Raw genomic sequence first — 26,644 nt, 5'->3', positions numbered from 1 at the left:
GAATGAATACTAGGTGATGTAATCAATTTCTGTTTCTTATTTTCAGCTTTGCACCTGCTCTGAAAACTGTAGGTGCATTTCCACTTCACTGTTCTGGAATCTTGTGGAAGATGACTTTTCTTCCCTTAAGGAATACTGTGCAAATCTGTCAACCAAATTCATATTCGCCCTGCATGTTAATGTGTGTTTATTATGTAAATTGTGAGCACTTAAGGAATCTTTTCCTCTGAGAAAAATGAAGTCTCACTGCTGGCTTCGCATTCTACAAATGCTAGTCGCCTGGCAGTTTTGCTAACCCTCTTGCTTCATTACTTTGAGTCACTAACCTAGAAGAACAAGAAAACAGATTGGGACTTTTGAATTGACATGCTTGTTCTAGGTCAAGAAATAATAAAATCAGGTAATCAACTTAACAACCAGTCAGCTAGCTTGTTTACATCAGGTCAGCAGCAGTGGCAGCCCCTATATTCCCCTTGGGGGATGTTCACTTCCAAGTGGGAGGGATAAGGTAAAGTATACAAAGACACATGCTGGGGGAGCGCGATTTAATAAATGTAAGAGTGTTGCACAGGTTTAAAAATCACTTGTGGACTAATGACTATAAGATCATATACTGATTTGTAAATTCTACTTATCTTACCTATCTATATGTAAGACAGAACAGCCTTTTGCTGAATGGCCATGTGTGCATCACCATGCAGTGTATTATGCTAAGATTTCCAGTTGTGTAATAAATAGAATTTTTAGTCATTGTAAAATTTGTATTTTTTATTTATTTGTGCTAAAATTTACTGGAGTATTCATTTTGTTATTAACAGATCTGTATTCTTATTTATATACATTTTTTAATGTCATTTTAATTTGAATTTCTAGAAAACTGTTTACTCATAGTGATCTCTTTGTTTTTATACAGGGTCATCCCTCTTCAGGAGAGGACATGGAGATTTCAGATGATGAAATGAACACCTCTCCTATCACAAGTGAAGAATGTGCCAAATCCATTGTTGTGAATTCAGCTGTCACTAGTTCTGGCGTTATGACCTCTGTCATATCTATCCTACCTCCTGGTTATCCTCCACTACCCCCACCACCCCCTCCTCCTCCCCCACAGCCTGGATTCCCCATGCCACCACCTCTCCCCCCACCTCCTCCACCAACTCATCCTTCAGTTACAGTACCCCCTCCACCATTACCCGCTCCACCCGGAGTACCCCCACCACATATGTTGCACCCTCCACCGCCATACCATCAAGGAATGTTCCCTATGATGCAAGGTGACATGATGAGTGCTCTGGGTAATCAGTGGGGAGGAATGTCTATGTCCTTTCAAATGCAGACTCAAATGCTCAGCCGCATGATGCAAGGACAAAACCTTTACCCTTACCACCATTTCATGGGGAATTCCATGCAGTTTGGTAACCAGCATCCATATCGCCCTTTTGCCATGTCCTCCTACCTTTCACGAGGTCAACCTTGGCCACCTTACCCAAAGTTTGACCCTTCTGTGCCACCACCAGGCTATGAACACAAAAAGGAGGATCCACACAAGGCCACAGTGGATGGAGTGCTGCAAGTCATTGTTAAAGAACTTAAAGCCATCATGAAAAGAGATTTGAACCGAAAAATGGTTGAAGTGGTGGCATTCCGGGCATTTGATGAGTGGTGGGATAAAAAGGAGCATCAAGCAAAGGTAGGTATTTAAAGTATATATGATTTTTGAAAGGGTGCTGAAAATATCCTAAATATTGTTGGGCTCTGTTAATTAATTGTACAGGACACATGATCTTAGTCATCTTATTCATGGGTTACATGCAGCTACCTTCAGGTGATTGGATGCTGGCAAAAAAATCTGCAGGGGCATCCCCTATTTAACGTCTCATACTTTCAGCAAGTCTCAGATTTTTGCTAATGTCCCTAGGTGATGGATGTATTTTGTCTATTAAGAGAAGCTTACCTCATTTATGTGAAGTTTTATATTCTCAATCAACTTTCTAGCTGCAACATAACCATTGCAGCTCTTTACAGCAGCTCTCTGGATCAGTTGACTCCTAGGCTTATCCTTGGGGGACCATACCCAGACCCTGTCTGGAAGAAGATGCGTCCAACCTGTAAAGTCACTTTGGAAACTGAATCCTGTGTGGGCACTCATATTGACACATCATGCTGAGCTGAAAGGCGAAGCCATATTGGGACCTAACAAGGTGAGTTGCCTAGGACTTGTGTCTTATCTGGTCCCACTGGGCTGGTGCTCTGAAAGCTGGGTGGCTATAGTGGAGCGTGGGATAAGGCACTTTTAAATGTGTTGCAGCCTTCGAGTGACTTCTTTACAACTGGTGGCATTTTTGGCTCCTTTTACCGCAAGTCTGTCATATCAGGCCACTACTACACTACTGCACCTTTGCTACCTTGATTCCTGTGGCTCCACTGCATATGTACACACCCTTTCCCTTCCTCTTGGTGTGCTCTGTCTCAGCTACAGGTCTCACTTCCGGGGGAGATGGGGTGATAGTCTCTCTACAAAGAGCTCCAGTATCATTTATTCTGACAATTGCTCCAGTCTGATTCCCTGCCATCCCTTAAACCTCCTCTAGCCCCTTGGCCGCTTACTCTTCTTCCTTCCTATCTAGAGTGGAGTTTTCTGCCACCATTTCTGATTTTATGGGTAGGATCTCTGTCCTAATAGATGGCATAGGTCACAGAAGTCACAAACAAGTCCCTTCCATTTCTCCTCATATATGGGTCTCTGACTTTTGATCTTGTGGCTGATGCTTGGCCTGAGCAAGAGATTGACAAGAAGGGTTATCCCCTCCTCCACCCAACACACACACTTCTGAGGAATCAAAGCAGGATGAGATGCCTTCTACTAAGATCTTATCAAAGCTTAAGAATAAGATTGCAACCATTATCAATGCAGTACACTCTTGTTTAATGTTAGAGCAACCTAAGTCTGCTGACTCTAAAGCCTACAGCATGGGTCCCTCTAAAATCACCCAAATCTGCTAAGACCTTCCCAGTGCACTCACTTTTATATCCCAGCTTGTACTGAAACTGACCTCATCCTGAAAAACTCTTTGCCATTCCTAAGCATTGTGCTCAGCAATATCCTACCAAGAAGGACTTCCTGCAGAATTGGACAGTCTCTGTTACCCACCCATTTCTTGCCTTAACAAGACTTTAACGATTCATGTGGAGGAAAATTGTGTTCAAGGACTAGCTGGAGAGGTAAGAAGACTTCTCTAAGGCCTTCTTTTCTTTGGCGGGCTCTGTCATGCAGTCTATGGTTGCATTTATGGTGGTCTGGATCTTTTACCCATGGACTTATGCTTTTGTGTGAATGGTTTGGTGGAGTTGCTTCACCAAATCTCCAGGATGAACTTCCTTTCTGTCCATATGCAAAGGATTCTTTGTCTCAAATGCTGGTCCGTGTGAAATAAGCTCTTGGGGGATGGCTTTAGTGGGAACACCTGTATTCTTTTTCCGTAGAAGTACATCAAGGAAATGATGGGGGAAGGGGGAGTATACTTTCTTCCCCATAAAAGCAGTGCTTGTATTCCTGCAGATAGGCTTTCAACTTCTGAGACTAGGAAAAGTTCCTTTTGTCCCTCTCAGGCTGTAAGTCTAAGCCTGTATCACTTTGTTGTCGGAAAACCTGAACCTCCAAGTCAGGCAAAAGTGAATCCAAGCTCCCTTCCCAATGAAGGCGCACCTCTACTTTCAGATGTGGATGGGGCGTCTGTCAGGCTTTTTGGCCTTCTGGTCCCAATAAGTCTTAGACGCTTGGGTACCATAGAATGTTTTCCATGAACTGCAAACTGGAGTTTCATTCTTCCTGTTCATGCTCCCAAAATTTCCTCCTTCACCTGCAAAGATCTTCTTTCTGCTATTAAGCAGCTCCTCTATTAGATTATTACTCTAGTCCTTAAATTGGAATGGTCACAGGATTTCTATTTGAGCTTGTTCACTGTTCCCAAGGCAAACCGAGGCATTTGGCTCCTTCTGGATCTGAAAACCATCTTTCCTCCTCACCAATTCTATCCTCATTGTCACCCTTTCCTTTTGGACTGTCCATGGCACTGTCCTGGATCCTCATCTAAGCTTTTTACTTCAGTCTTGGCTCGCTTTGGTTCCAGGGGAAACATGTTGTGGAATACCTGGACAATCTCTTGTTAAAGGACCAGTCCTCCTTAATCCTCTGTCAATGTCTAGCACACAATACTGACTCTAATTAGATTCAACCTTTTGGAGGTCATCACAGGAACCTACTCACCTATTAGAGTATCTGGGTCTGACATTGAATACAGCCCTGTCCAGGATCTTCCTGCCCTGGGGCACACTTCTATCCCCCTGCTCATGTGCCTAGGCCTTTCGGCTCCATGATCAGCTCTGGATTAATTCCTGCCTGAGGGCCTTGGGTTGCATGGTAGCCTCCTTTAAGTTAGTGCTGTATGCCCAGATTCAATCCAGATGTTTGCAACTCAACATTCTGTAAGCGTGGGACAAACAGATTAAGTCCCCTGGGTCTGACCTGGTAGATTTCCAGTCCACTGCTTGAGTAGGGTAAACCTTTTCTCCAAAAGATATGGAAAGTTCTCATTACAGATGCCAGTCTAATGGGTTGGATAGGAGTCATAAATGCCCTCTCAGTGCAGGACAATTCTTCTGTCACTTCAACTCTGGACCTCTCAGCTGTGATGTTACCTGACAATAATTCAGTCATACAATGCCATGGCAGTGAGCTACATCAAAAAAAGCACCAAAAGTTGCACCACTCAAAGAGAAGCAAGCTTGATTCTCACTTGGGAAGTACTGCATATCCCAGGCATGCTGGTCTTTCTCAGGTTTATTAGTTGGTGTTACAAGCCTTTGCCAAACATTGGGGCACTGGATATGGATCTAGTGGCATCCAGGTTCATCACCAAACTAGACGCTGTACACCTTTCCATCTCTAGAGCTTCTGTCTCATCTGATCCACACAATTGAATGGGAGGGCATTCTGGTGATTCTCATTGCAACAGACTGGTCCAGGAGGACGTTTTAGTTACTCAGATTCCTGGCAGACTCTCTGTGGTCGATTGTGGATCATCTAGACCAGACCTTCTGTCCTAAGGGCCAGTCTATCATCCTGCTTCTAGCAGGGCTGTTGAAGCCCATGTCTTGAGGAAAAGGGCCTATTGGATCAGTCAGAGGGAAAATCTCTACCCTAACTGTTGTGTTTCAGAGACTGTTGGCCACTCATTGCTTCGTTAACTTCTTGCTATCCCTGCGAGGCATATATTTGGTAGCCAGAAAGATGGACTTTAACACCCAGCTGCCACACATGTGTCCATGGTAGCATGAAGCTTGCTTGCTGAGAGCTCCAACCTCATTCGATCAAGGCTTCTGATCGGGAGCCAGAAGGGTGGGCTCCCAATCATCTGACTGCTTTGAGATCCTGTCATGTGATACAGAAGCCTATCTGCCTACCAGCATCCCTTTACATAGAAACATAGAGAAGTGACGGCAGTAAAAGATCAAGTGGTCCATTGAGTCTGCCCATTTTTTCCGTTTTTTTTTTTTTTTTTGGTTTTGTTTGGTTTCTCCTTTTTTTTGGGGGGGGGTGTTAATTTTTTTTGTCGGAGTATAGATCTCTGCTTGTCCCAAGCATGTTTTAAGCTATTTACTGTTGACTGGCTCACTACCTCTGCTGGAAGTTTTTTCCAAGCATCAACTACTCTTTCAGTCAAATAGTACTTTCTGAGATTAGTTTTGTACTTTCCTTCAGTTAGTTTAAGGTCAGTGTTCTTAATTTTGATTTTGTGCTGAAAATCCTGCCCTCTTGAACCTTATTCACCCCTTGATGTATTTAAAGGTTTTAATTGTGTCTCCCCTTTCCCTTCTGTCCTCCAGTCTGTACATGTTAAGTTCCTGAAGTTGATATGTTATACCCCCCAGACCTTTCACTATTTTTGTTACCCATCTCTGGACTCATTCTATGATAGGTTTTATTGCCCAGGAGGCGTTAAGGGGTTAAGGACTCTGTGCAGGGTGTTGTGCATGTTTCTTGTATGACCCTTGCTGGGTTCTTTTTGCCCTTCAGAGGCTGTCCTTCGAACTGTTACACATTTCTTTGTATGACCTTACCCCGGTGTGAAGGATTTTTGAGTTGGCGGCCTTATGTTGTCTATACCCTTTCCTGGTATTACACAAGAAAAAGGTTGCCTTGAGGCCTAAAGCCTCTTTTCTCCCTAAAATGGTTTTCTCCTATCTCAACTACAACATTGCCCTTCCCTCCTCCTATCCTGCTGTTAAAGAACCTAAGGAAGTTTCTCTCCACTTTCTCAATGTGGTATGCGTGATGACAGTCTATCTCTCAGCTACAGCCTCAAAATTCATTTCCTTGTTTGTCCTTCCGGAAGGTTCCTGCAGGGGTCTCCCTGCTTCTTGCTTCACTATTGCTAGGTGGATTAGGCAAGTCATTATTCAAGCCTGTGGTCTAAAGGTTAGCGTTCCTCCCCTCCTGTTCAAGGTGTACATCACCAGATTGATTAGAGCTTTATCTGCTTTTCAGCATCAGGTAGCTGTTTCTTAGATTTGCAAGGCTGCCACCTGAAATTCTGTTGACACATCTGTTAAATATTACAAGATGGTTGTTTAGGCTTCTCTCATTCCTTTTTCGGACATAAGGTGTTGCAAACTGCTCTGAGTTCTGTTGAGCCTATTCTTTATCCATTTATTAGCATTTTCAGTTGTGTTGCCCACCCTCGGTTTGACTGCTTTTGGATGTCTCACAATTAAGACTAAGATTCTGTGTCCTCTACTATACGACCAGGAAAATAGGATTTTAGACTGTTAATTGGTTTGACTATTGCTTTCTACAAAGCTGAAGCTAGCTAGGAGTTGGGGGGGTTATATTGGGCATACCCTTGCAATTGTTTGCCAGTGTCCAGGTGCTTGACAGTAACAGCATATAACCCATGGTTAGGACTAAAATCTTGTCTTGTACCGAACGCCAAGAAAGATTTTCCTGGCAAGTAAAAAATCCAGTTTTACTGTACATGTATTTTAATCCTAAGAATAGTTTGTGTGTATCCATGAAAATTATGTAATAGAGTCAAGTAATGCTTATTTAATCTTCTGTTTTGTCATCACTAATAGCAGTCTCTGACCCCTGTAAAATCTGGGGATAACAAAGATGAAGAGAAACCAAAGGCAAAGGAAAAAATACCATTATGTCTGCCAGAAAGCTGGAACAAGGGGGAAGGTCTGGGGTTTGATGGAATAGGAGGATTTGGCTTTGGTCTGCGTGGTACAATCAGACTCCCTTCATTTAAGGTAAATATTTAATTTCATTATTGTTTAGAACTGTGCCTTTTTGAGTGTATAGTGTATCGTAATGTAATACATTGTACATTGCCAATAAAATGCATAATACAGAGTCATCATTTATACATGTCTGCATTGTCAAAAAATATGATTTTATACTATGGATAGTCCGATTTATAGAGGCTTCTCTAAAACTCTTCAGTAGTAGACACTTCCTGGAGTGTCAAATGCATGTGTTCTGTAGTGATATAGAAGTTGGAGGAAGAAACCACAGCATGTGGCAGGGGACACAGGTATCCCCACTCCTGCAAGTGTTGAATATCAGAGCCTTACGGAGACTGCAACAGTGGCATTAAAGGAAGCAGAGGTAGAAGACACAGACCATTGGACAAGTATAATACCTCTTTTAATGCATTTTAGTCTCATTAGCACTTTTTCTTTTTGTAGAGACTGATAATTTAAAGACAGTTTTGTGTAAATATGAAATGGTCTTTGGTGATATTGACATCTTGTTGAAGAGAAATTGAAGCATTTGCACACTGAAATTACATGTAGACTGTTCTGAAAAAAGAAAATCTTTACCAGACATAAAATACAATTAAATATATGACCTGTTAGTGTCTTTTCCTTTATATTATATGGCTAGTCGGGTCTGGATTAGCCAAATTCTACTTCGAAGGTGCGTTCAGAATAACTTGAATTAACACTACAATAGTTTTTGATGTCCCTAAGGATCTGTAAAAAGTCGTAAGTAAACTATTTGTTTAACTTATAAAGGTGAAGAGGAAAGAACCTCCTGAAGCTGCACTTGGGGGAGAACAGAAGAGAATTCGTCCGTCACCTTCAGTAGATGAGGAAGATGAAGGTCTGTGAATACATCAAAATGTGCACAGTTGGCACAGGGTTAAAGCAAATATTTATTCTGTTGCAGATTACCATTTTTTTTTAGATGTGATGGCTGCATTTATTTTCTTTTTTAGACTTTCATCTATTTTCACCTGGTAATCCAGCCAGTAAGTCTGTTGTTTTTCAAAAGTACAAACTCTCCAGCAGAATGTATCTGCTACAGAGATCAGTAAACCATTTGACAATGTCAGGAATTAGCCAGTTAGCAATAATTGGCTCTCATGTATTTATGTAAAACCTTTATTCCAAAAGGAAAAAATGTTTGCTGTAACTGCTTATAAAGTATTAGTTGGATTTTGGCTTTAATTTATTACTGTATTTAAATCTGCTAGTTCAACTGACACTCCCCTCCCCTCAGACTAACCATGTTGCTGTCAAAAGGCCCCAGACTCTGAGCACTGTAATACAGTAGGAGTGTTACTGGCCAGATCACCAGGTGAAAGCAAAGGGAAAAAGCCCCCCTCCCAAAAAAAGGAAAACTGGTGCAGCGACCACATCTGATTGGTAAGCTGCAATAGACATATTCAATATTTTGTTTTGGGTTTAATGCCAGTTTAAATTTTCCAATTAGTGTGTTTTTCTACTTTAGGTAAATTTTTATTAGAGTGTCAGACATTTCTATGTAGGAGAGTACATATATGAACAGTACACTGTGACTGCAAAAGCTGTGATAATCTGTAACATGGTGCCTTATTTGAACATTGTAGAAACTTTCAGATATACAGGAAAATAGATTGAAGGTATGTTAGCAACATCTTGGATGTATTAGTGCATTCAGCTATATGCAAGTTTGGAGAAGATAATGATCCATATAGGAGGCATAGTCTGTTGTAAGAAGGAGTAAAAGAAAAGAGCTGAAGAGCCCCCCTGGTAAGAGTATACAAGAGCGAAAAGAGTAGAAATGTAGCGGTGAATGAGTTAGCTTGGCGGAAAAGAAAAGGTGAGAAACCAGATCAAGGTAAGGACCAAGAGCAGGATCTTGGGAAAGTGTGGGGGTGCAGATGGAGGAAGATAAGAGGAAGGTGACATCAAAAGTTGATGGAGAAACTTGGGGTTCTCCTCCTGCAGGCCAGAATAGCTTACCAAAGGCATTGAAGGGTGAGTGTTTTGTATCCAAGGAGACCATACCGTGAGGAACTTCTTATGAGTGCCTGGAAGGGTACTCATGATTTTTCAGATAATAAATAACGCATCGATGCTCCAATGGACTTCTGTAAAGCAAGTCATTTGTGTTATCCAGGCTTATGCTATGATGTGCTTTGCCATTAGTATAAAATATGCTGCTAATTTCAGTTGAGTTTTGGTGAGGGCTGGGGGTTTAAGGTGAACAAAGAGAGTCTCTTGGAAAGGGACAATTGAAGAGGGTTTGGAAAAGTTTAAGGTCTTTCGTCCAAACCTCATGAGCATGGGACATGTCCACCAGATGTCTAAGACATCTCCTGAGAAAGTGCAGCCACAAAAGCTTACATTGGTAAGGGATGGGTTGAGATGTGCTAATCTAGGTAGGACCATGTACCATCTCATAAAAGTTGTCAAACTGTCCCTTGTAAGAGCAAGTAGCATTTCAGCTATTTTGCAAGAGAGCTGGTGAAGGGGTTTTTTTTTTTTTGCCTGAAACTACAGCTGAACATTTGTGGGTAATTCCCATGGAGGTATTTGGGTTGGGAGGAGGTAGAGTTTCTTACAGGCACATAATGTTAGCATGGCATGAAGTGTAAAAATTCACAATGGACATGCATTTACAGACGGAGTTAAAACCCTGTACGTTGTGTTAAGTAATGGTGAACTTTGATGAAACCATCATGGGGGTTAGAAAAAAGGACGCTACACTTAAAGGCCCTGGGTCTTCCTTATGTAGAGATCAAATGAAGTAACGGGTTGGCAAGAAAAAAAAGGCAGAAGAAACATAAAAATAAGAGCAAAATTCTTTAAAAAGCAACCAACAACAAATTGCCAAGGCAAATAGCAGTGGTGCATTTGAGACAGAACCATAGTGTGAGGATCACCAGTACTGTCTGGGTGTGCGGTTGGTTGCATGTAGACCTGAGAGGTGAAGGGAAGGGGGAATGGAGGGGGTAAGGGGAAGTTAGGAATATGGGAAAATGAGGGGAGGGGGGCAGGGAAGAAATGGGATTAGGAAAAAGGATATGATAAAGACGAGTATGCCATATGCCTTGTAATAAAGGCAATATACGCATATAACTTTGCTAATAGCTAAAATGTATATTTAAAGAACAGATATATTGTAAACAAAAGAAGACCGTCATTAACCCATGATGACCAGAGGCAAGGGAGTAAAAGGTATCTACAGTGATATTGCCAAGAATCTCTATGAATGCAAACTATATAGTTAGTCATATCTGAAGAGGAAATCAAGTATTTTGCCATGGTGGCTACAAAGGATGGTCACAGTCCCCAAAATAAACATTAGGGCAGTGATTCCGAGGATGTAAGGGGAAAAAAAGCAGGGAGGGGGATAGGTAGATCAAAGCTGAAGGTAGAACAATTACTAAATCATTCTATGTGGTGTAAAAAACTTTTAACTCAAAAGTTAACAAAAATAACAAATAGTTTCCAACCGCAAAACAGGATCTCTAAAATACTGAGGATCTTGGGAGAACAGGTAAATGGAGGAAAGTTTGGAGAGGAGAGGTCAGTCTCCTGCTGGGATACTGGGTCGTGGATCAAAGCGTGTTGTCTTCACAGTGCGATTTTGTCTCTGGGGTAGAGGTTCCTAGAAGGGAATTAAATATGGTGGTGAATTGTGTAGAGAAGAATGGGAGTTTTGTGAATTAGTATTGAACGCTGTGGCAAGTTTCAAGCATTCAAGGACCTCACAGGCTTCCTCTGGTGAAGAGAACGAGTATGGTTACTGTATAAGAAAGACAGCTTAAGAGGAAAAACCCTATCAATTCTAAATTCTGTGGTTCTGTTGGATTTTTATGTACAGTTTTTGAGCTCTTTTTTTTTGCCTCTGCAGGGCAGGTCAGTGAAAATCTGGTATTTGTGAGATTGGAAGGTCAAATCTCTCTTAGACCAGACCGCTTGCATAATGGCCTCTTTGGTCTTGTAGAAAGTAGGTTTTACTATATTGTCATGTAGAGGACCTTCTGACCTCTTAGGGCCTAGGGCTCTATGGATATGGTCAAATTCCAAACGTTGCACCAGAGCGTTCAGAATGAGTTCCTGTAGTAGAGCAGTGACAGTAGAGTTGAGGTGTTCTGTGAATTCTGGAAGACAACAGATTCTGTAGTTTCCTCATATGCTGCAGTTTTCCAGATCCTCTAGTTTGGACATGGCAGTTGAGAGGTTGATAGTGAGAGTGTTAATGGCTGTCATTGACAGGGATTGCATCATCCAATTTATGCTTCAAGTCATCGATTCGGGCTCTCAAGTCTCTTATCACACATGTTAGTAGGAAAGTAAGCTTCTCCGTGGATACATTAAGTTCTTCTTTTTTTGAAGAAGAAGTTTAAAGTGGCTCTAAAGACTAGGCATTTTTTAACTTATTGCATTCCTTGCATTAAGGTAAAAAAGTCTCACTTGTTGTATCACCCCCTTGCCACCCTTTATACTTGTCTCAATCTAGTACTGTGCCTGTCTCCAGCTGCGTTTGTCTGTGATCCTCTCTTCACAGGCTGCACTGATAGCAGCGGGACCCATTGACTCCTGGTGCTGTCAAACATATCCTATAGAGGAGGGAGCGGGGGTGAGGACAAGCTGCATTGTATGAGTCTGTAAACGCACACTGCCTGGCTCGGGAGCAATTGGGGACCCCAGAAGAGGAGGTTTGGGACTGCTCTGTGCAATACTATTGCACAGAGCAGGTAAGTATAACATGTTTGTTATTTTAATAAAAAAATATCCCTTACAACTGCTTTAAACGTTTCTGGAAGAGTGGAATCTCAACAGGTCACCCCAATGGATCATTCAACTGTGCTGCAAGTATGCTATCACTTGAAGATTTGGCAAAGTTGGTTATCCGTTTCTGATGTTGGTGTTGCTCAGTTGAGGGTTGTGAGATAATAGCTTTCACCTAAAGACATTTGTCAGTTGTCCTTTTGCTCATTTTCGGAGGAGCTGTGGCTGAGTTTTTTTCTCATGATTCCTTGTGCTGTGAGGTTGAACTAATATATAGAAGCTGTTTTAAATGTTTTGAATACAAGTAGTAATGAAGATTAAAAAGAAAATGGTTCACCCCACGGGTTGGGGAGGTTTGAGGATTGATTAAAGAGGAATTCGAGCTTGGGGCTTGTATGTAGAAACGTGTTAATGGGATATGTATCTTACGGTAAAAAGCAGACACGGCTATCGGAGATGTCAAGTAGCGAAATATGTTGCAGAGTTTAATGAACAATATTGATGTCCCACTTGGTTAGGGATGTGCTGCTTGTTTGCTGACAGAATTCAAAGGTTTTCACACTTGAGGATTATATTGCAAGGGCGAGACACATTGGAACACTGAGGACAACGCATAAAGGCTTTAAAAGCCTCAAGCAAGCAAGTCCCTGTGTAGTGAAGAAGGTATGTCGCCAGCAGTAATCGAGGTCCCTCAGAGAAGTATGAAATGTGTTTCATTTGTTGAGGGTGAGGCTGTGGCTAAGATTAGTAGTGTGACTATGCTCAAGACAACACAGGAGAAATAAGAGATTGTGTTTCAAATCCAGTGTTGTAGATATCCCTGTAATAATGATGGCTATGTCAGAGTTGTCAAAAGGGTTAGACGAGATGATGAGGCAATCGTTAAGAGTTGTGAATAATTCCTGAAGTTCCAGGGAACAGAAAAATAGAGCATTACGTTAGGTCTGTAGTGCCAAGATCAGTAATGAAAGTTCTACAGAAGAGTCCCCAGTATGTTTGGCTGGGTATTGCCTTTTAGGTTCTGGTGGCCAAAGGCTGCCCAATATGGTTTCTGGTAAGACAGACAGAGGAAATGTGCCTTTATCGAGTCCAATGTACTTCAGACAATAGCAAAAATTGGGTAGGAGACTTCTCTGGTGACAGACATAGCTATGCGGTCTGGTTTATCTGGCTGTCCAATCTGCCCAGAAGGGAGCAGACTGTGTTTGCAGTCTGGTACCTCAGGCGAAGTAGACATTAAAGTGTTACTAAACCCAGGACCCTGCATTCACTATATCTGGTCCCCCACAGTACACAGAAGATGGAAATGCAATTATTTTAGTAAATATAAACTGCTAAATACCTTTTCTCATCAGCAGTTAGAGCAGTCTTGAGACTTCATCTGAGCACTAGTTAAAGCTTGTAGGAGGAGTTTTCTTTCTGCTCTAGGAGGATGCAAAACTCCTGACCTGTCTGGACAGTGCTGATTGGCCCTGTGCTGATCACATGCACTCTCCAAAGAAAAAAAACACCTCTTTAGCAATAAACACTAAACTGAGCATGTGCAGAAGGGCTACAGGTTCAGTCTGTCTTATCAGCATGGACATTTGAACAAGAGGAGGGGCAGAGAAGAAAGGATCAAATGGCCTTTTTACACAATGCAGGGGATTAACCCCTTAGGTTCCACAGTGAGTGTAACAAGCATGCTTTACTGCATATACAGACTGATTTTACTGTTGTCGATTTAGTAACACTTTAATATGACAGCTGCTGCTAGTATGCCTCCTAGGGCTTTATTTTATACTGCTGAAGGCTGTTACGGTCTAAGTGAGCGTATGAGTCCCTAGTCCGATAGGTGTCCTTCCTTTAATCATAGCTGTACTGCAGTTATCTCTAGGGCCAGGCAGAGGGATCATGCTACCAGTTGGTATAAGTATAGGATAAAGTCTTGAAGAAGCTTTAGAAAAAAATATTTTATATTGTCCTGTAACCCCAGGAAAGTAGCGGGAGTGAGGAAGGAGAGTCCTCGTAAGTTCAGTGGTTGTTGCTGAGTTAAGGTTCAGCAGGCACAGTCTATGCAATAGGGCAACTGGGGCACCTCAGGGGAGAACAAGCCACATATCTGGACCTGTGTCCCCAGGTTTTGTTGATGCTATGGTGGCTGTCCTCCGCGTTTCCTAGAGCCTGATGGTGTTGTGCCAAAAGTCAATAAGTGCTGGAAAAGTGTTGCGATTCTGTAAGGGACCACAGGTCCAACCAGCAAGTGCAGTGATGGGGCATTTTAGCTGGTAGCATAGATGCGCCTGCTGGTGTTATTAATTTGTCACCACATGTCCCTGAGGTGTGAGATAGAAGGTCTGAGACTCCGCAGGATCATATTTGGGTGCCAAAAAACAAATCTGAGTAATGTAAGAAAGAATTAGGAGCTATTGTAGATGTTAATGCTGAACGCATACCTGTACAGAGAAGAGCCGTATCAATATGCAGCCATCTTGGTTGGCTGCCCAACAGCACCCCCATTCCAGTTAGTGTTTTTCATGTCCTCTTGGGAAGAAGCAGTGTATTGACAGCACTTAAATTATTTTTTCTACCTGTATAGTCTGCAAATCTTTAAATTGAAGATGTCATTGGAAAGCTTTGCTTAGCTTCCATTGTTAAAAATAATCTCTCTTCTCATGAAAAAAAATAGTTCTTCACGCTTTTACATTTTAAATCAAAGGAACGTAGAAGTTTCTGATGACATGCAATTTATAAAACAATTCAGAAAATAATTTTCAGCTTACAATGCAACAAATCCTATTTTTTTCCCCCCATAACATATCTATTGAAAGTTTCAATAAAATAAAACATAATAATGGGAGAAGACAACTGGTAGAAGTGTGTACATTAGAAAGTCATATTAAACCCTTGTCAATTGGACCATCCAAGCCAGTAGAGAGCATACAAGTACAGGGCAGAAAATTGTTTACAGTGACGGGAATCCCGATAGGTACAACCCAAACCCCATAATTTTTACTGAGAATTTTAAAGTAACTCCACCTGAAATAATTTGCAAGAAAAGGAAGCCTGGGGGGGGGGATGGTTGAGGTGGGGAAGGGGGAGAGGAGGAGGGATAGGTAAAGAAGAAGGGCAGATAGGGAAAGAGGGAGAAAATGGAGAGTACAATCTTTATTGGTTTATATCGGTTTTGTTGTACAACCTTGCTCTTTGTTGTTATGATCTGCTGATATATATATTTTATATATATATTTAAAATCTATATATTTTTTTTTTAAGTGAGTTGTGATTTTACTGCAATACAGCAACAGGGATGTGCACGCTTCGTAGTATTAAATAAAAAAAACAAACACATTTTTAGGAGTTTTTTAAAAGCCTTACATTTTTTTTTAAATATTAATTTAAAGTCAGCAGCTTCAAATACTGTAGCTGCCAACTTTTAATAGAGAGAAACTTCCCTGTCCAGGGATCCAGAGCTGTCCTTACCTGGGCTGGTTCTTTGCTGGTCGTTGAGCCCCCTGCACTTCCATGTTAACTGTGGGAAGCTGTCTGTGACTCCTTCCCACTGCGACTCGCTTCCCACTCTGCATAAACGAGCCGTGCTGCGCTCTTTGAATGATCCCACACACCCTCCTAGGACCTGTGATGTGTCCTAGAAGGTTGAGGGTGGGGGAGAGAACTTTCACTGGAATAGCCGATTCCAGCAGAATTGGGACCGGGTCACTGCCAGAAATAGGTACCCGCCGCACCCCAGACCCCCCCTCAATAAAAGTAAAATGCCAAAACTGAAAGAGGAGGAGGATCAGCAGAGTTTCCCTTGTAAGGCAAAGTTCTGCTTTAAATTGTGATTTTATTATTTAGAGCTAGGATTTTAGATATTTTTTTAATCCAAAAGAGTTATTAGTATAGAAATAGACATCAATGCTGACAAAGACATGCACCTATGTTGTACATATTATTTTAAAGGAATAGATAACACAAGGAGGTTTATTTACTAAAGCTGGTTCACTCAGAATCTGTTGCAGCTGTGCATGGTAGCCAATTGGCTTCTAACCTCAGCATGTTCAATTAAGCTTTAGCAATAAAACCTGGAAGCTGATTGGCTTCTATTCAGAAGTGCACATGTTTCTGAATGAACCAGCTTCAGTAAACAAACCCCAAGGTATCTGCAATATAGCATACACAGACAAATGGCAAGTTATCAAATTACTGAAGACAAATGAAATGAGAGACCTAATCACAGGCTGTTCACAGGAATCAGTGCAAAATAATATATCAAAGCCCATATAATTATAGTTAGTCGGTTGAGAAACTATGAAAACTTAAACCAAAAGTGCTGTGTGTTGTTTCAAATATAGGGAATGGGGGTAGTAACCTCAGACATACCAGATCACCACCATGTATATGGCACTGCAACCTGAGTATATCGGACCTAAACACAGGAGATCCACTGTTCAAATCCAAGTAGGAGCTACGTCTATTGGACAGCAAGTAGAAGATTGCACTTGCTACATACTCCACATTTTCTGAAATGTGTTTGGTCTATGGCCACAGGGTTTGCTCAGTTTCTTATACAGTAGTATTTTATTAATCTCTGCTTTTCTGAAGGTGTAAGATAGACACCCCATACCTTATACAAAAAGGTGCACAAATAAATATTTAATTCTAAAGGTTTAGGAGAACCCAGCAGACATAGCCGAGGGTCTACTTGTGCCAGGGAACCAATTATATCATGCAGAAAGGTTATTATTTGCTTTTGTTAAGTCTGTATTTTTGGGCAGGACCAGAGCAAGTAGAAAAGTAACCAGGGGATCCTTGACATTTAGGACATAATGGGATATATGATGGTTTATACTTTCCTAACCGAATCGGCATCAAATCAGTATGATAAAATATAAATAAATGGGTGAGATTATCGCAACGTTTTTTTTTTTTTCCAGAGAGACTAATCTGGTGGCTGGTTAGAACCTCTTCCAAGGTCTCATCATAAATAGGATCCAAATTAGCCTCCCCCAGAATTGTTCTAACATAAGTTTGATTTTGTGCAGTTTGGTCCTGTAAGGCTGCGTAGAATGCTGGAATTATTTGCGTGAGAGAAGCTCTAACCATAGTGTCAGCCAAATAATTATCTGTAAGCACCAGTAACATAGATCCAAATTGCCTAGTGGCAGCATGTCTAAACTGGAGGTATTGAAAAAGCATAGAATCCAGCAAATTAAATTTCTGTTTTATTTTTTATTATTATTACAGGTACTTGTATAGCGCTGTCCATTTACGCAGCTCTTTACATATATATTGTACATTCACATCAGTCCCTATCCCTCAAGGGACGTACAATCTAAAGTCCCTAAAATACATTCATACATACTAGGGCCAATTTTTAGTCAAGATCCAATTAACCTACCAGCATGTCTTTGGAGTGTTGGAGGAAACCGGAATACCCAGAGGAAACCCACGCAGGCACAGGGAGAACATGCAAACTTCAGGCAGGTGGTACCGTCATTGGGATTCGAACCAATGACCCTACTACTGCTGTTTTAGATCCGAAAAGGATTTAAGTTGCCCAGCAGTAAAGATCTGAACTGAAAATGTTAACATGTCTAAACCAAAGGTCAGGATGTGGAACCATAGAAATCTCAGACAAAGATTGGTTCTGTTAAAATGGAAAGTGACTACTGACTCCCATAATACCTTGTTTGGACATACAGTAGCTATGTCCCGTAGCTTGAGACACGGAGTCAACATAAGGTTGGAAGCCTGCAGGTCTGTTTAACCTTTTAAACCCACAATTATTAATAGCAACACGGTCAAGGGGTTGGGTAGTGCTGTCAGGGGCCATAAGGTGCTTAAGCCAGGGAACAGTGCCCCAGTGGAAAAATATAAGATGTCCGCGAAGCCAAGTGGTTTAAATTGAAGCCTGCCAAATCTTTAGAATGTTTTAGAGTGGACCAGTTAGGTTTGTCGGCTGGAGCCAGAGATTAAAGGTTTAAGTAGGGAATCTAAAGCACAAAATATTTAATGAGCAAATAGATCAGAGCATGCCTAAGAATATAAAGGGTTTGAGGAAGAAGAATAGTTTTTAACAAGGTCAGTACGTCCAATGATACAGTAGTAATCAGGCATTTTCAGCGTTTTAGATCATTTAGTTGTCAACTTTATGAGGAAACTTGATGGCAGTATCCAGAGAGTGACTGCTTATACAAATGAAGTGCTTACTGCACTAAGAGGTTCTATGGAAGGAAAATAACAATATGAATTTGGTTTGAATATTGCAGAGTGTGAACGTGACAGAGATGCTCTGGGTACGCCCTCAGATCCAGCCAAAAAAGATGCAGACCCTGTTAATATCCACAGAAAACCAGCAAGACCTCTGACCAGTGAGGGTGAAGAAGAAGCAGAAAGCGACGGTGAACAGGAGACTTCTTATAAGGAAGATGCTTTGTCTGAGAAAGATGAAGAGCAAGATAGCAACTCAGTTTTAGATCTGTCCAGTAAAGTAAGTTGCCTGTATTATACAATTACAAGATGTATTACTGTACATTACTACTAGGTCAATTGTCCTATGCTATCATGTGCTTCTGATTTCAATCATTTATTTATAACCACCTTTTGTAGGATTTTCTGATACCCAGAATTCTGTATTCAAGCTCATTGAGTGGGCCAGTCAAGCCAAGCATCAGTTGCTCATTTGCATAGGTTTCTGGGTACCTTTATTTCCTCTTCACACCTTCTGGCCATCTGGGGCATTCATTGGCATGATTAACCTTTGCACTGCCATAGCTGTGTTACAGTGGGGCAGTGGAAGGATGAAAACAAAGCCTTTGCTGTGCATTTTTTTTATCATACCCATGTTTTAATTACTTTAGAAGTGATCCAGGCAGCTGTACAGAGCTGTTGAGTGTACACAGAGATCTGGGCTCCCTGTCCTTGATCTATTTGCACTAGCAGCAGGGGGAACTATCGGGTGTTTAATAGACTTCTAATATCTAATTTAATAGTACCTGTCACTACTATTACAAAGTGGGTCTTACTTGCCTCATTTGACAGCAAATAGAAAGAATAACTTCCCCACCTTACACCTGAAAACACACACGCGTTACACATCCCTCCACATGCCAGTTTTAGTAGAATAATTTTAGGGCTGTAATTTTTGGCTAACTATGAAGTCATGGGCCTTAAATTATTTCTTGTAAGTTGATACAGTCACTTTTAGATAGTAACATAGTCCTACCAAACCGCACTGACATATGTATCACACCTATTTGGGATCCCTGTAATAATTTTTTTTTATATTTTTATTTAACCACTTGCCAACTGGGCACTTATACCTCCTTCCTGCCCAGACCAATTTTCAGCTTTCAGCACTGTTGCACTTTGAATGGCAATTGTGCGGTCATGCAACATTGTACCCATATGAAATTTTTAGCATTTTTTGAGACAGAGCTTTCTTTTGGTGGTATTTAATCACCTCTGGGTTTTTTATTTTTTACTAAAGAAAACAACTGAAAAATTTTAAATAATAAAAAGTTTTTTCTTAGTTTCTGTTATAAAATGTTGTAAATAAGTGATTTTTCTCTTTCACTGATGCAGCACTGATAGGTGGCACTGACTGGCATGGATAGGTGGCACTGATTGACAGCACTGATAGTTGGCACTGAAAGGCAGCTCAGATGGGCACTGATATGTGGCATTGATGTGCACTGGTAGGCATTGATATGTGGCATTAATGGGCACTGATATGTGGCATTGGGCACTGGCAGGTGGCACTGATGGGAACTGACAGGTGGCATTGATGGGGCTACAGTGATCATCAGGGCACTGAACAGTGCCCTGATGATCAGTGTACATGTTCCCTCTGAGGAATGCCGATAACCGGCTCTCCTCACGATCTGTCAGCATGACAGCTCGTGAGGCGAAGAATGCCGATAACCGGCATTTCCTTATGTACATGCGATCAGCTGTAATTGGACACAGCTGATCACATGACAGAGCCGATGTCATCAGCTCTTTCTGCTGATCGGTGATCCGCTGTGTCCCAAGGACACAGCACACCACCGATTGCCGCGCAGTTAGAGTGGGAGGACGTCATATGACATCCTCCCAGAACGAGAGAACTGCCACTCGTCCATCATTTCCTTATATGGCGGGCGGGAGGCAGTTAAAGAATTGAATGGGTTTACAGAGAAGTTTCATACAGGTCTCACAATATAAGTAACTATTAATATACAGTGCTGTGGAAAAGTATTTGCCCCCTTCCTGATATTTTTTTTTTTTTTGCAGATTTGTCACACTTAAATGATTCAGATCATCAAACAATTTTTAATATTACACAAATTTAACCTGAGTAAATACAAAATGATGATATAATTTATTAAGGGGAAAAAAGCTGTGAAAAAGTAATTGCCCCCCTTGCTAAATCATGTATGAGCTGTGATTAACCACATTTTTTGGAAAGCTGAGCTAAATTTCACTTGCCACACCCAGGCCTGGTTATTGCCAGACCTGCTGAATCAAGAAATCACTTAAATAGAAGCTGCCTGACAAAGTGAAGCAAGCTAAATGATTTAAAAAAGCAACACATCATGGCGCAATTGATGGAAATGCAAGAACAGATGAGAAACAAAATAATTGACATGTATCAGTCTTGAAAGGGTTACAAAGCCATTTCTAAGGCTTTGGGGCTCCAGTGAACCACAGTGAGAGCTATTACCCACAAATGGAGAAATCTTAGAACAGTGGTGAACCTTCCCAGAAGTGGCAGGCCTACCAAAATTACTCCAAGACCACAACAATGACTCATCCAGGAGGTCATAAAAGAACTCAGAACAACATCTAAAGAACTATAGGCCTCAGTTAAGGTCAGTGTTCATGATTCAAGAATAAGAAAGTGATTGGGCAAAAATGGCATCCATGGGAGAGTTCCAAGACGAAAGCCACTGCTGACCAAAAAGAAAACAAAGGTTCATCTCACATTTGCCAAAAATTATCTTGATTATACCCAAGACTTTTGGGCAAATATTCTGTGGACTGATGAGACAAAAGTTTAACTTTTTGGAAGGTGTGCATCCCCTGACATCGGGCGTAAGACTAACACAGCGTTTCATAAAAAATACATCATACCAACAGTAAAACATGATGGTGGTAGTGTTATGGTCTGGGGATGCTTTGCAGCTTCAGGATCTGGACAACTTGCCATAATTGATGGATCCATGAATTCTGCGCTCTACCAGAAAATCCTGAAGGAGAAAATCCGTCCATCAGTTTGTGACCTCAAGATCAAGTGCACTTGGCTTATGCAATAGGGAGTTTAGGGGGCAATTGCTTTTTCACATAGGGCCAGGCAGGTTTGGACAGCTTTTTTTCCCTTAGCAAATGAAATCGTCAATTAAAAACTGCATTTTGTATTTACTCGGGTTATCTTTGTGTAATATTAAAATTTGTTTGATGATCTGAATCTTTTAAGTGTTACAAATATGCAAAAAAAAATTTAGGAAGGGGCAAATACATTTTCTCAGCACTGTAGGTGTCCGAGTAGACCACACACATTGAGCAAGCAGTTAGACAAGTTTACAAATATCACAGCATGTGTTTGGGTACAATGAAAGCACAAATATAAGTTTATTACCATACAGTAATTGCACATCGAGGACCACGGAAAAGCTGCTGTACACAAGCTGTGACAATCTTGTCAAGCCACCAAATTTTGTATGAAATTAGAAAAATAGTAGAGGGGGAGGGATTTAAACAAAGTAATAGTGTATCTTTTCTGATATTTGTCCAGTTGTCATTTAGTAAAAATAATATAAGTTGGGTATTAAAACTGTGTGACAAATGTTTTAAATGTCTTTAAAGAACACATTGAAGCTTATTTGGTTAGGCAAAAATTGTCAGAGATGTTTCATGCCAATGCATGCGGAAACAGCCTTGGCATGCAAGCTTTAATGGTCCCCGGAAGGGGTTGAAAGGGTAATATAGTTAAAGGGTTAATAAACAAATCTTCAAACCTACATTGTGATTTCTACACACATAACAATAATTATTACAATATATATTTTGTATTCCTCTTTATTTACAGGAACAGCCTTTTATTGAAGATGATGATCAGTCATCATCGTCATCATCGGAGTCAGATGATGAGGAGACCAGTGGGAAGGAGGAGGATGATCAAGATTCAGATGATGGTATTTGCAGGAGTATTTTTTTTTCTTTTACGTGTTTATTTAACATGGTTCTATAATTACATTAGAGGTGCATGTAAGACCTATAGGTTATACCGTTACAGAAAAAAAAAAACTCAATGCAATGTAAAAACAAAATGCTAACTGTTTAACTCTGTTTCACATACCCCTGGCAGGAGGGTGACACCATTGTAGATTCCAGTATCACCCCTCCCCACATTCAGCCTACTCAAGTATGTGGAAGTATCAACACATAGGTTAAGTTCTCTCCGGTGCCAGATAATATACAAGTTTTGGGTTTTGCAAAAATATTATATTGCAGGTTAGCAGTTCTTAGATGTGGTGACTGCATTCGTTTATTCATTTTTTTAATCCTGCATTTTTCAAGTTAAGAACTTTTTTGATAAGTACAGAAAATACCTGCTGATTTTGTTAGAAATGTAGTGTCCTTGTTACTTCCAATGAAATGAGCCTGAAACAAAAATATTTTCTCTTACATTGAGAAAAATTAAGCCCTTATCCACACTTGAGCATTTTTCTGCTTGTTTCCCTGTGCTTGACTACACCTGACTATGCAGAATACTATTTTTTTAATCATTCCTGTTCACGCTTATTCTCTCTACACCATAGGCTCCCAAAAAGTAAATGAGCTGTTTTTTTAGCATATTCAGGTATTTTTTGTCCCATAGATGTGTTTTTTTGCTTTTTTGCCTGGTTTTTAGGCCTTAATGAACTTGTCTCCTCCTATAGAACTTCTCTTCTCCCTTTGCACAGCCCAGGAAAAAACTCTTGATACACATGCAAAAACGCCTGTAAAACACCTGAAAAAATGCTTCAATATCACCAGTAATATACTCTGCTCGGGTGTGAATGCAGGCTAACTCTTGGGTTATACTTCTGCTAACAGGAGGATTATATGCTGGCATTTGGATTCTGTTGCCCCTCTATCAGCTGTTCCCAAAATTGGCTCTTACTGCACGTTACTTGCTTTGTGAAGCAATGTGTGTGGGTTGATTTTTTTTTAATTTGGTGCAGTAGTGCAATTCCTCAATTAGCCAAGGAACTGGAAAATGATATATGAAGCATTTCTGTATATTTAAATAGTGCTTTAGAAACCTGTCCCTTTTTGCATTTCCCACTATGTATTTATAGAAATGGAGGTAAAAAAGTGTTGCATTTAATATTACAACTAACGTGTGTAAGTGGAAAGAGGTTTTCTGGACAACCTGTTAACTTCTAGGATTAAAAAAAAATTAAACCATGTTTTCCTGTGCCCATTTAGAAAAATTCTGTAACCATTGATTTACTTTTTCTAGAAGATGCCACCAGTGTGACTTCCTCTAAAGTTGAGGCAGATTCTTCAGATGAAAGTGAAGAGTCCTCAGAGTATGAATCTAGTTCTGAATCTGAAGAAGATGAAGAGGAGGACGACTCTGAGGAGGAAGAATTACATTTTGAGGAAGATCAAGATGAGGAAGTAGATGTGGAACATGAGGAAGATGCAGAAATTGACCGAGATGATGGCATGTCCATTCAGAGTAGTCCAGCCAAGGCCTCAGCTGAAGAAGAGCAAAGAGCTGAAGAAGGAGAAGTTGTTGAAGACTTAACACCATCAACAGTGGAAGAAGTATCAGCTTTGGTTGATAGACACCTGGATACAGCAACTGTTGATTCCAAAAATGTATTGGAACAGGATATTGTGGAAGAAGTGCTACCAGAGAAACCAGTGGAAGATGACACAGAGAAGGATATTGAGAAAGCCCCATCACCATCAAACCAAGGTGCCACTTATAAAAGTGTGTGTTTGTGTGTTTGTATCATTCAGCCATGGAGTATGGAAATCTTTAACATTTATTTCAGTTGTGACAACTTGGAGGTTGTACAGCTAGACAAATTGTATTAAGCAGGACTGGTAGGTCAGTACTTTGATAGCAAACACTATAGCTCATATCAAAAGGTTTGTTCATTTGCTCTTTCTTTTGTTTAGTTTCTAAAATTGTATTCCAGGCAAAACTTATATTATCTAAATATAAGAGCCAGGAGCAGTTTTGACTTTAGTTGGCCTTTGTGTATTTTATCCAAATCTGTGCAGTAATTCAGCATGAAACAACCCTTGCTCATTTCTTCTGTGCTGGGTCTCCTTGTAATAAACAGCCACTAATTCTCTATCTCCTTGTGCAGGGTTTCCACTCACCTGTAGGAAATTGTTTCTTTTTTTTTTTTTACAGGTAGCATGTTGTGGGAGGACCTGTAGGTTCCCACCAACACATCTATGCTCTGCACAGGCTTTGTGCTGCACAGTAATGATGTCATTGCTACATTTTTAAAGAAAAATAATTTGTTAATGCCTATGGTGAATTTATATTCTTTATGTCTATTAAAGGATATATTTCAATTTAAAGTATTTGTGCCTGGAGTTCAGCCCTAAAACCTTTAACAAGATTTTTATTAAGGTCCCTTTCATCTGCTCAAAAGGTGTTTTGTAAGATTTGCACTTTGCATCATGACAACATTTTATATTTATTTTTTTATTTTAGCTATTACAGATTTAGCTATTGAAGATCCTTCTGAAGTGTATGTAGAACTCCGCCTAGAGCCAGTCCTAGATATCCCAAATGAACAGGCTCAGGAGAATGTGGCTATTCGTCCTGCAACACCTACTGGAGCTTTTGGTGAATCCAGCTTCGTTGTTAAACCTGAGGAGATGCCTTCAGATACTCGACAAATAGCAGCTAAATTACCTCCCTTTGCTTCAGAGGAAGAGGTACTCTGTCCTCGCACGCCAGGACGAGACGCAGCTGTTCATTTGGATGCTGAGGTTCCTCTGCCAGCTGTTCCCAAAGTAGCTCTTACTGCACTTCCCTTACTCCCCCACAAAGATGAAGAGCCAGCAGTCCATCATGAAAAGAACTGTGGGCATTTAGCAGTCATAAAAATGCTGTCTGAGGAAGAGTTGCCACGAACTCCAGGCAGAGAATTCTCTGTTAAGTCACACCTTGGGAAGTCACAGAGCACTGATACTGTTCCTGCCACGCCTGGTAGTGATGCACCTCTCACAGGTAATAGTCTGACCCTAACTTCTCCCCACATTCCTGGAAGCCCATTTTCCTACCTTTCTCAGTCCCCGGGCATAATTAATAGTGGCATTCCAAGGACTCCTGGAAGAGACTTTAACTTTACCCCAACTTTCCCTGAATCTAATGCTATGTTTCCCTGCCACCCCTCAAACAAGAATCCCTCAGTTGATGAGCCTGGTGAAAAGTCATTTAAAGAACCAGCCAGTGCTTCCATAATCATGAATAGCGTTCCTTCACCCATCCCATTGGCTAGTCCCCCAAGAGGGGACCTTCAGAAGGACATTAGTTTAACTGTTGATGATCTGGAATCATCTGAAACTCCAACATACCTTTCAGAAGATAAACTATTAAGTGAAGAGAGTGAATGTGAGCTCTCTAAAATGTTGCCTTCCATTGAGGAATCTGCACCCTCACCCACACTTCCTCCTACGAGTAAAAGGAAATCTGGGAGGTCTAAAAGGCCACCTCCTTCTGCACTATCAATAGAAGATAGTGTTGACAAAAGCTCCGAAACCCTTCCTCTGGCTGCATTAACAGAAATTGCCCTAGGTAAAGGTGTATTTGATCAAGCTAATGAAGTCTGTGGAATTAAAGATCCAGCAGCTGTTCCATTAGACTTCAGGAACGAGGAGCACCCTAATATTCCAGTTTATGAAGCCATAAATCAGAAAGTCCCATTAAAGGAACTTGAGAACCAATGGAAGGAGGAGAGAAGAGAAGGAGAAGACTATAGCAAATTGAAAAAACCCAACTGGAGGCTTAAGAAAAGATTTGATGAGATATCTGCTATTCCTTCGCCTGAATTTTCTCCACCCCGATCTCTCTTCAAGCCTCGCTCGGAGTTTGAGGAGATGACCATTCTGTATGATATATGGAATGGAGGAATAGATGAGGAGGATGTCAAATACATGTGCATCACTTATGATAGGCTGCTACAACAGGACAATGGCATGGACTGGCTTAATGACACTCTTTGGGTCTACCATCCTCATATCCTTTTTTTCAACAATTACTGTATATTAGTCTGTAATAATGAGATGGAACATTAAAAGGTACGATTGCCTTTTATTACCCTAAAGAAGAGTTTTCTTCAGGGCTGGTTGTCATGCATTTTCTTGCATTTTAATGGACAAGTAAAATGTATTCTCTTCTAATGTTGCATTTCAAAAAAGTCCTGTATACTGCATTTTGAACTATTTTTTGTCTTTCAAGTCAGTTAAAATTGGGTGTTTCAAAAATGTTATGCATGACAATGTATGTTAAAGGGTGCTTTGTGGAAATTACAGCTTAGCTTTAATTTCTAACAATAACCTCTTCAAGCCTACCCACTGCTTGTCTGGGTGA

The 26,644-nt window shown here is 40.8% G+C and overlaps 1 protein-coding gene across 1 annotated transcript in view; it reads left to right on the top strand.

Annotated features, from left to right (window-relative positions):
* Nucleotides 1–26,644, top strand: part of SETD1B (SET domain containing 1B, histone lysine methyltransferase) — an 85,490-nt gene that overhangs the window by 42,495 nt on the left and 16,351 nt on the right. Inside the window, exons 7-13 of the mRNA XM_089662051.1 lie at nt 914–1,690; nt 7,135–7,311; nt 8,080–8,167; nt 18,321–18,541; nt 22,121–22,226; nt 23,540–24,004; nt 24,761–26,290. Coding sequence (XP_089518177.1) covers nt 914–1,690; nt 7,135–7,311; nt 8,080–8,167; nt 18,321–18,541; nt 22,121–22,226; nt 23,540–24,004; nt 24,761–26,290 — 3,364 coding nt within the window. The remainder of the gene's footprint in view (nt 1–913; nt 1,691–7,134; nt 7,312–8,079; nt 8,168–18,320; nt 18,542–22,120; nt 22,227–23,539; nt 24,005–24,760; nt 26,291–26,644) is intronic.

This window comes from Staurois parvus, unplaced genomic scaffold (assembly GCF_062004578.1).
Source record: "Staurois parvus isolate SC_StPar_1 unplaced genomic scaffold, SC_StPar_1.0 ptg001418l, whole genome shotgun sequence".
NCBI classification, from domain to species: domain Eukaryota; kingdom Metazoa; phylum Chordata; class Amphibia; order Anura; family Ranidae; genus Staurois; species Staurois parvus.
Note: the sequence above shows the minus strand (reverse complement) of the source record. Positions and strands in the feature narration are given on the sequence as shown.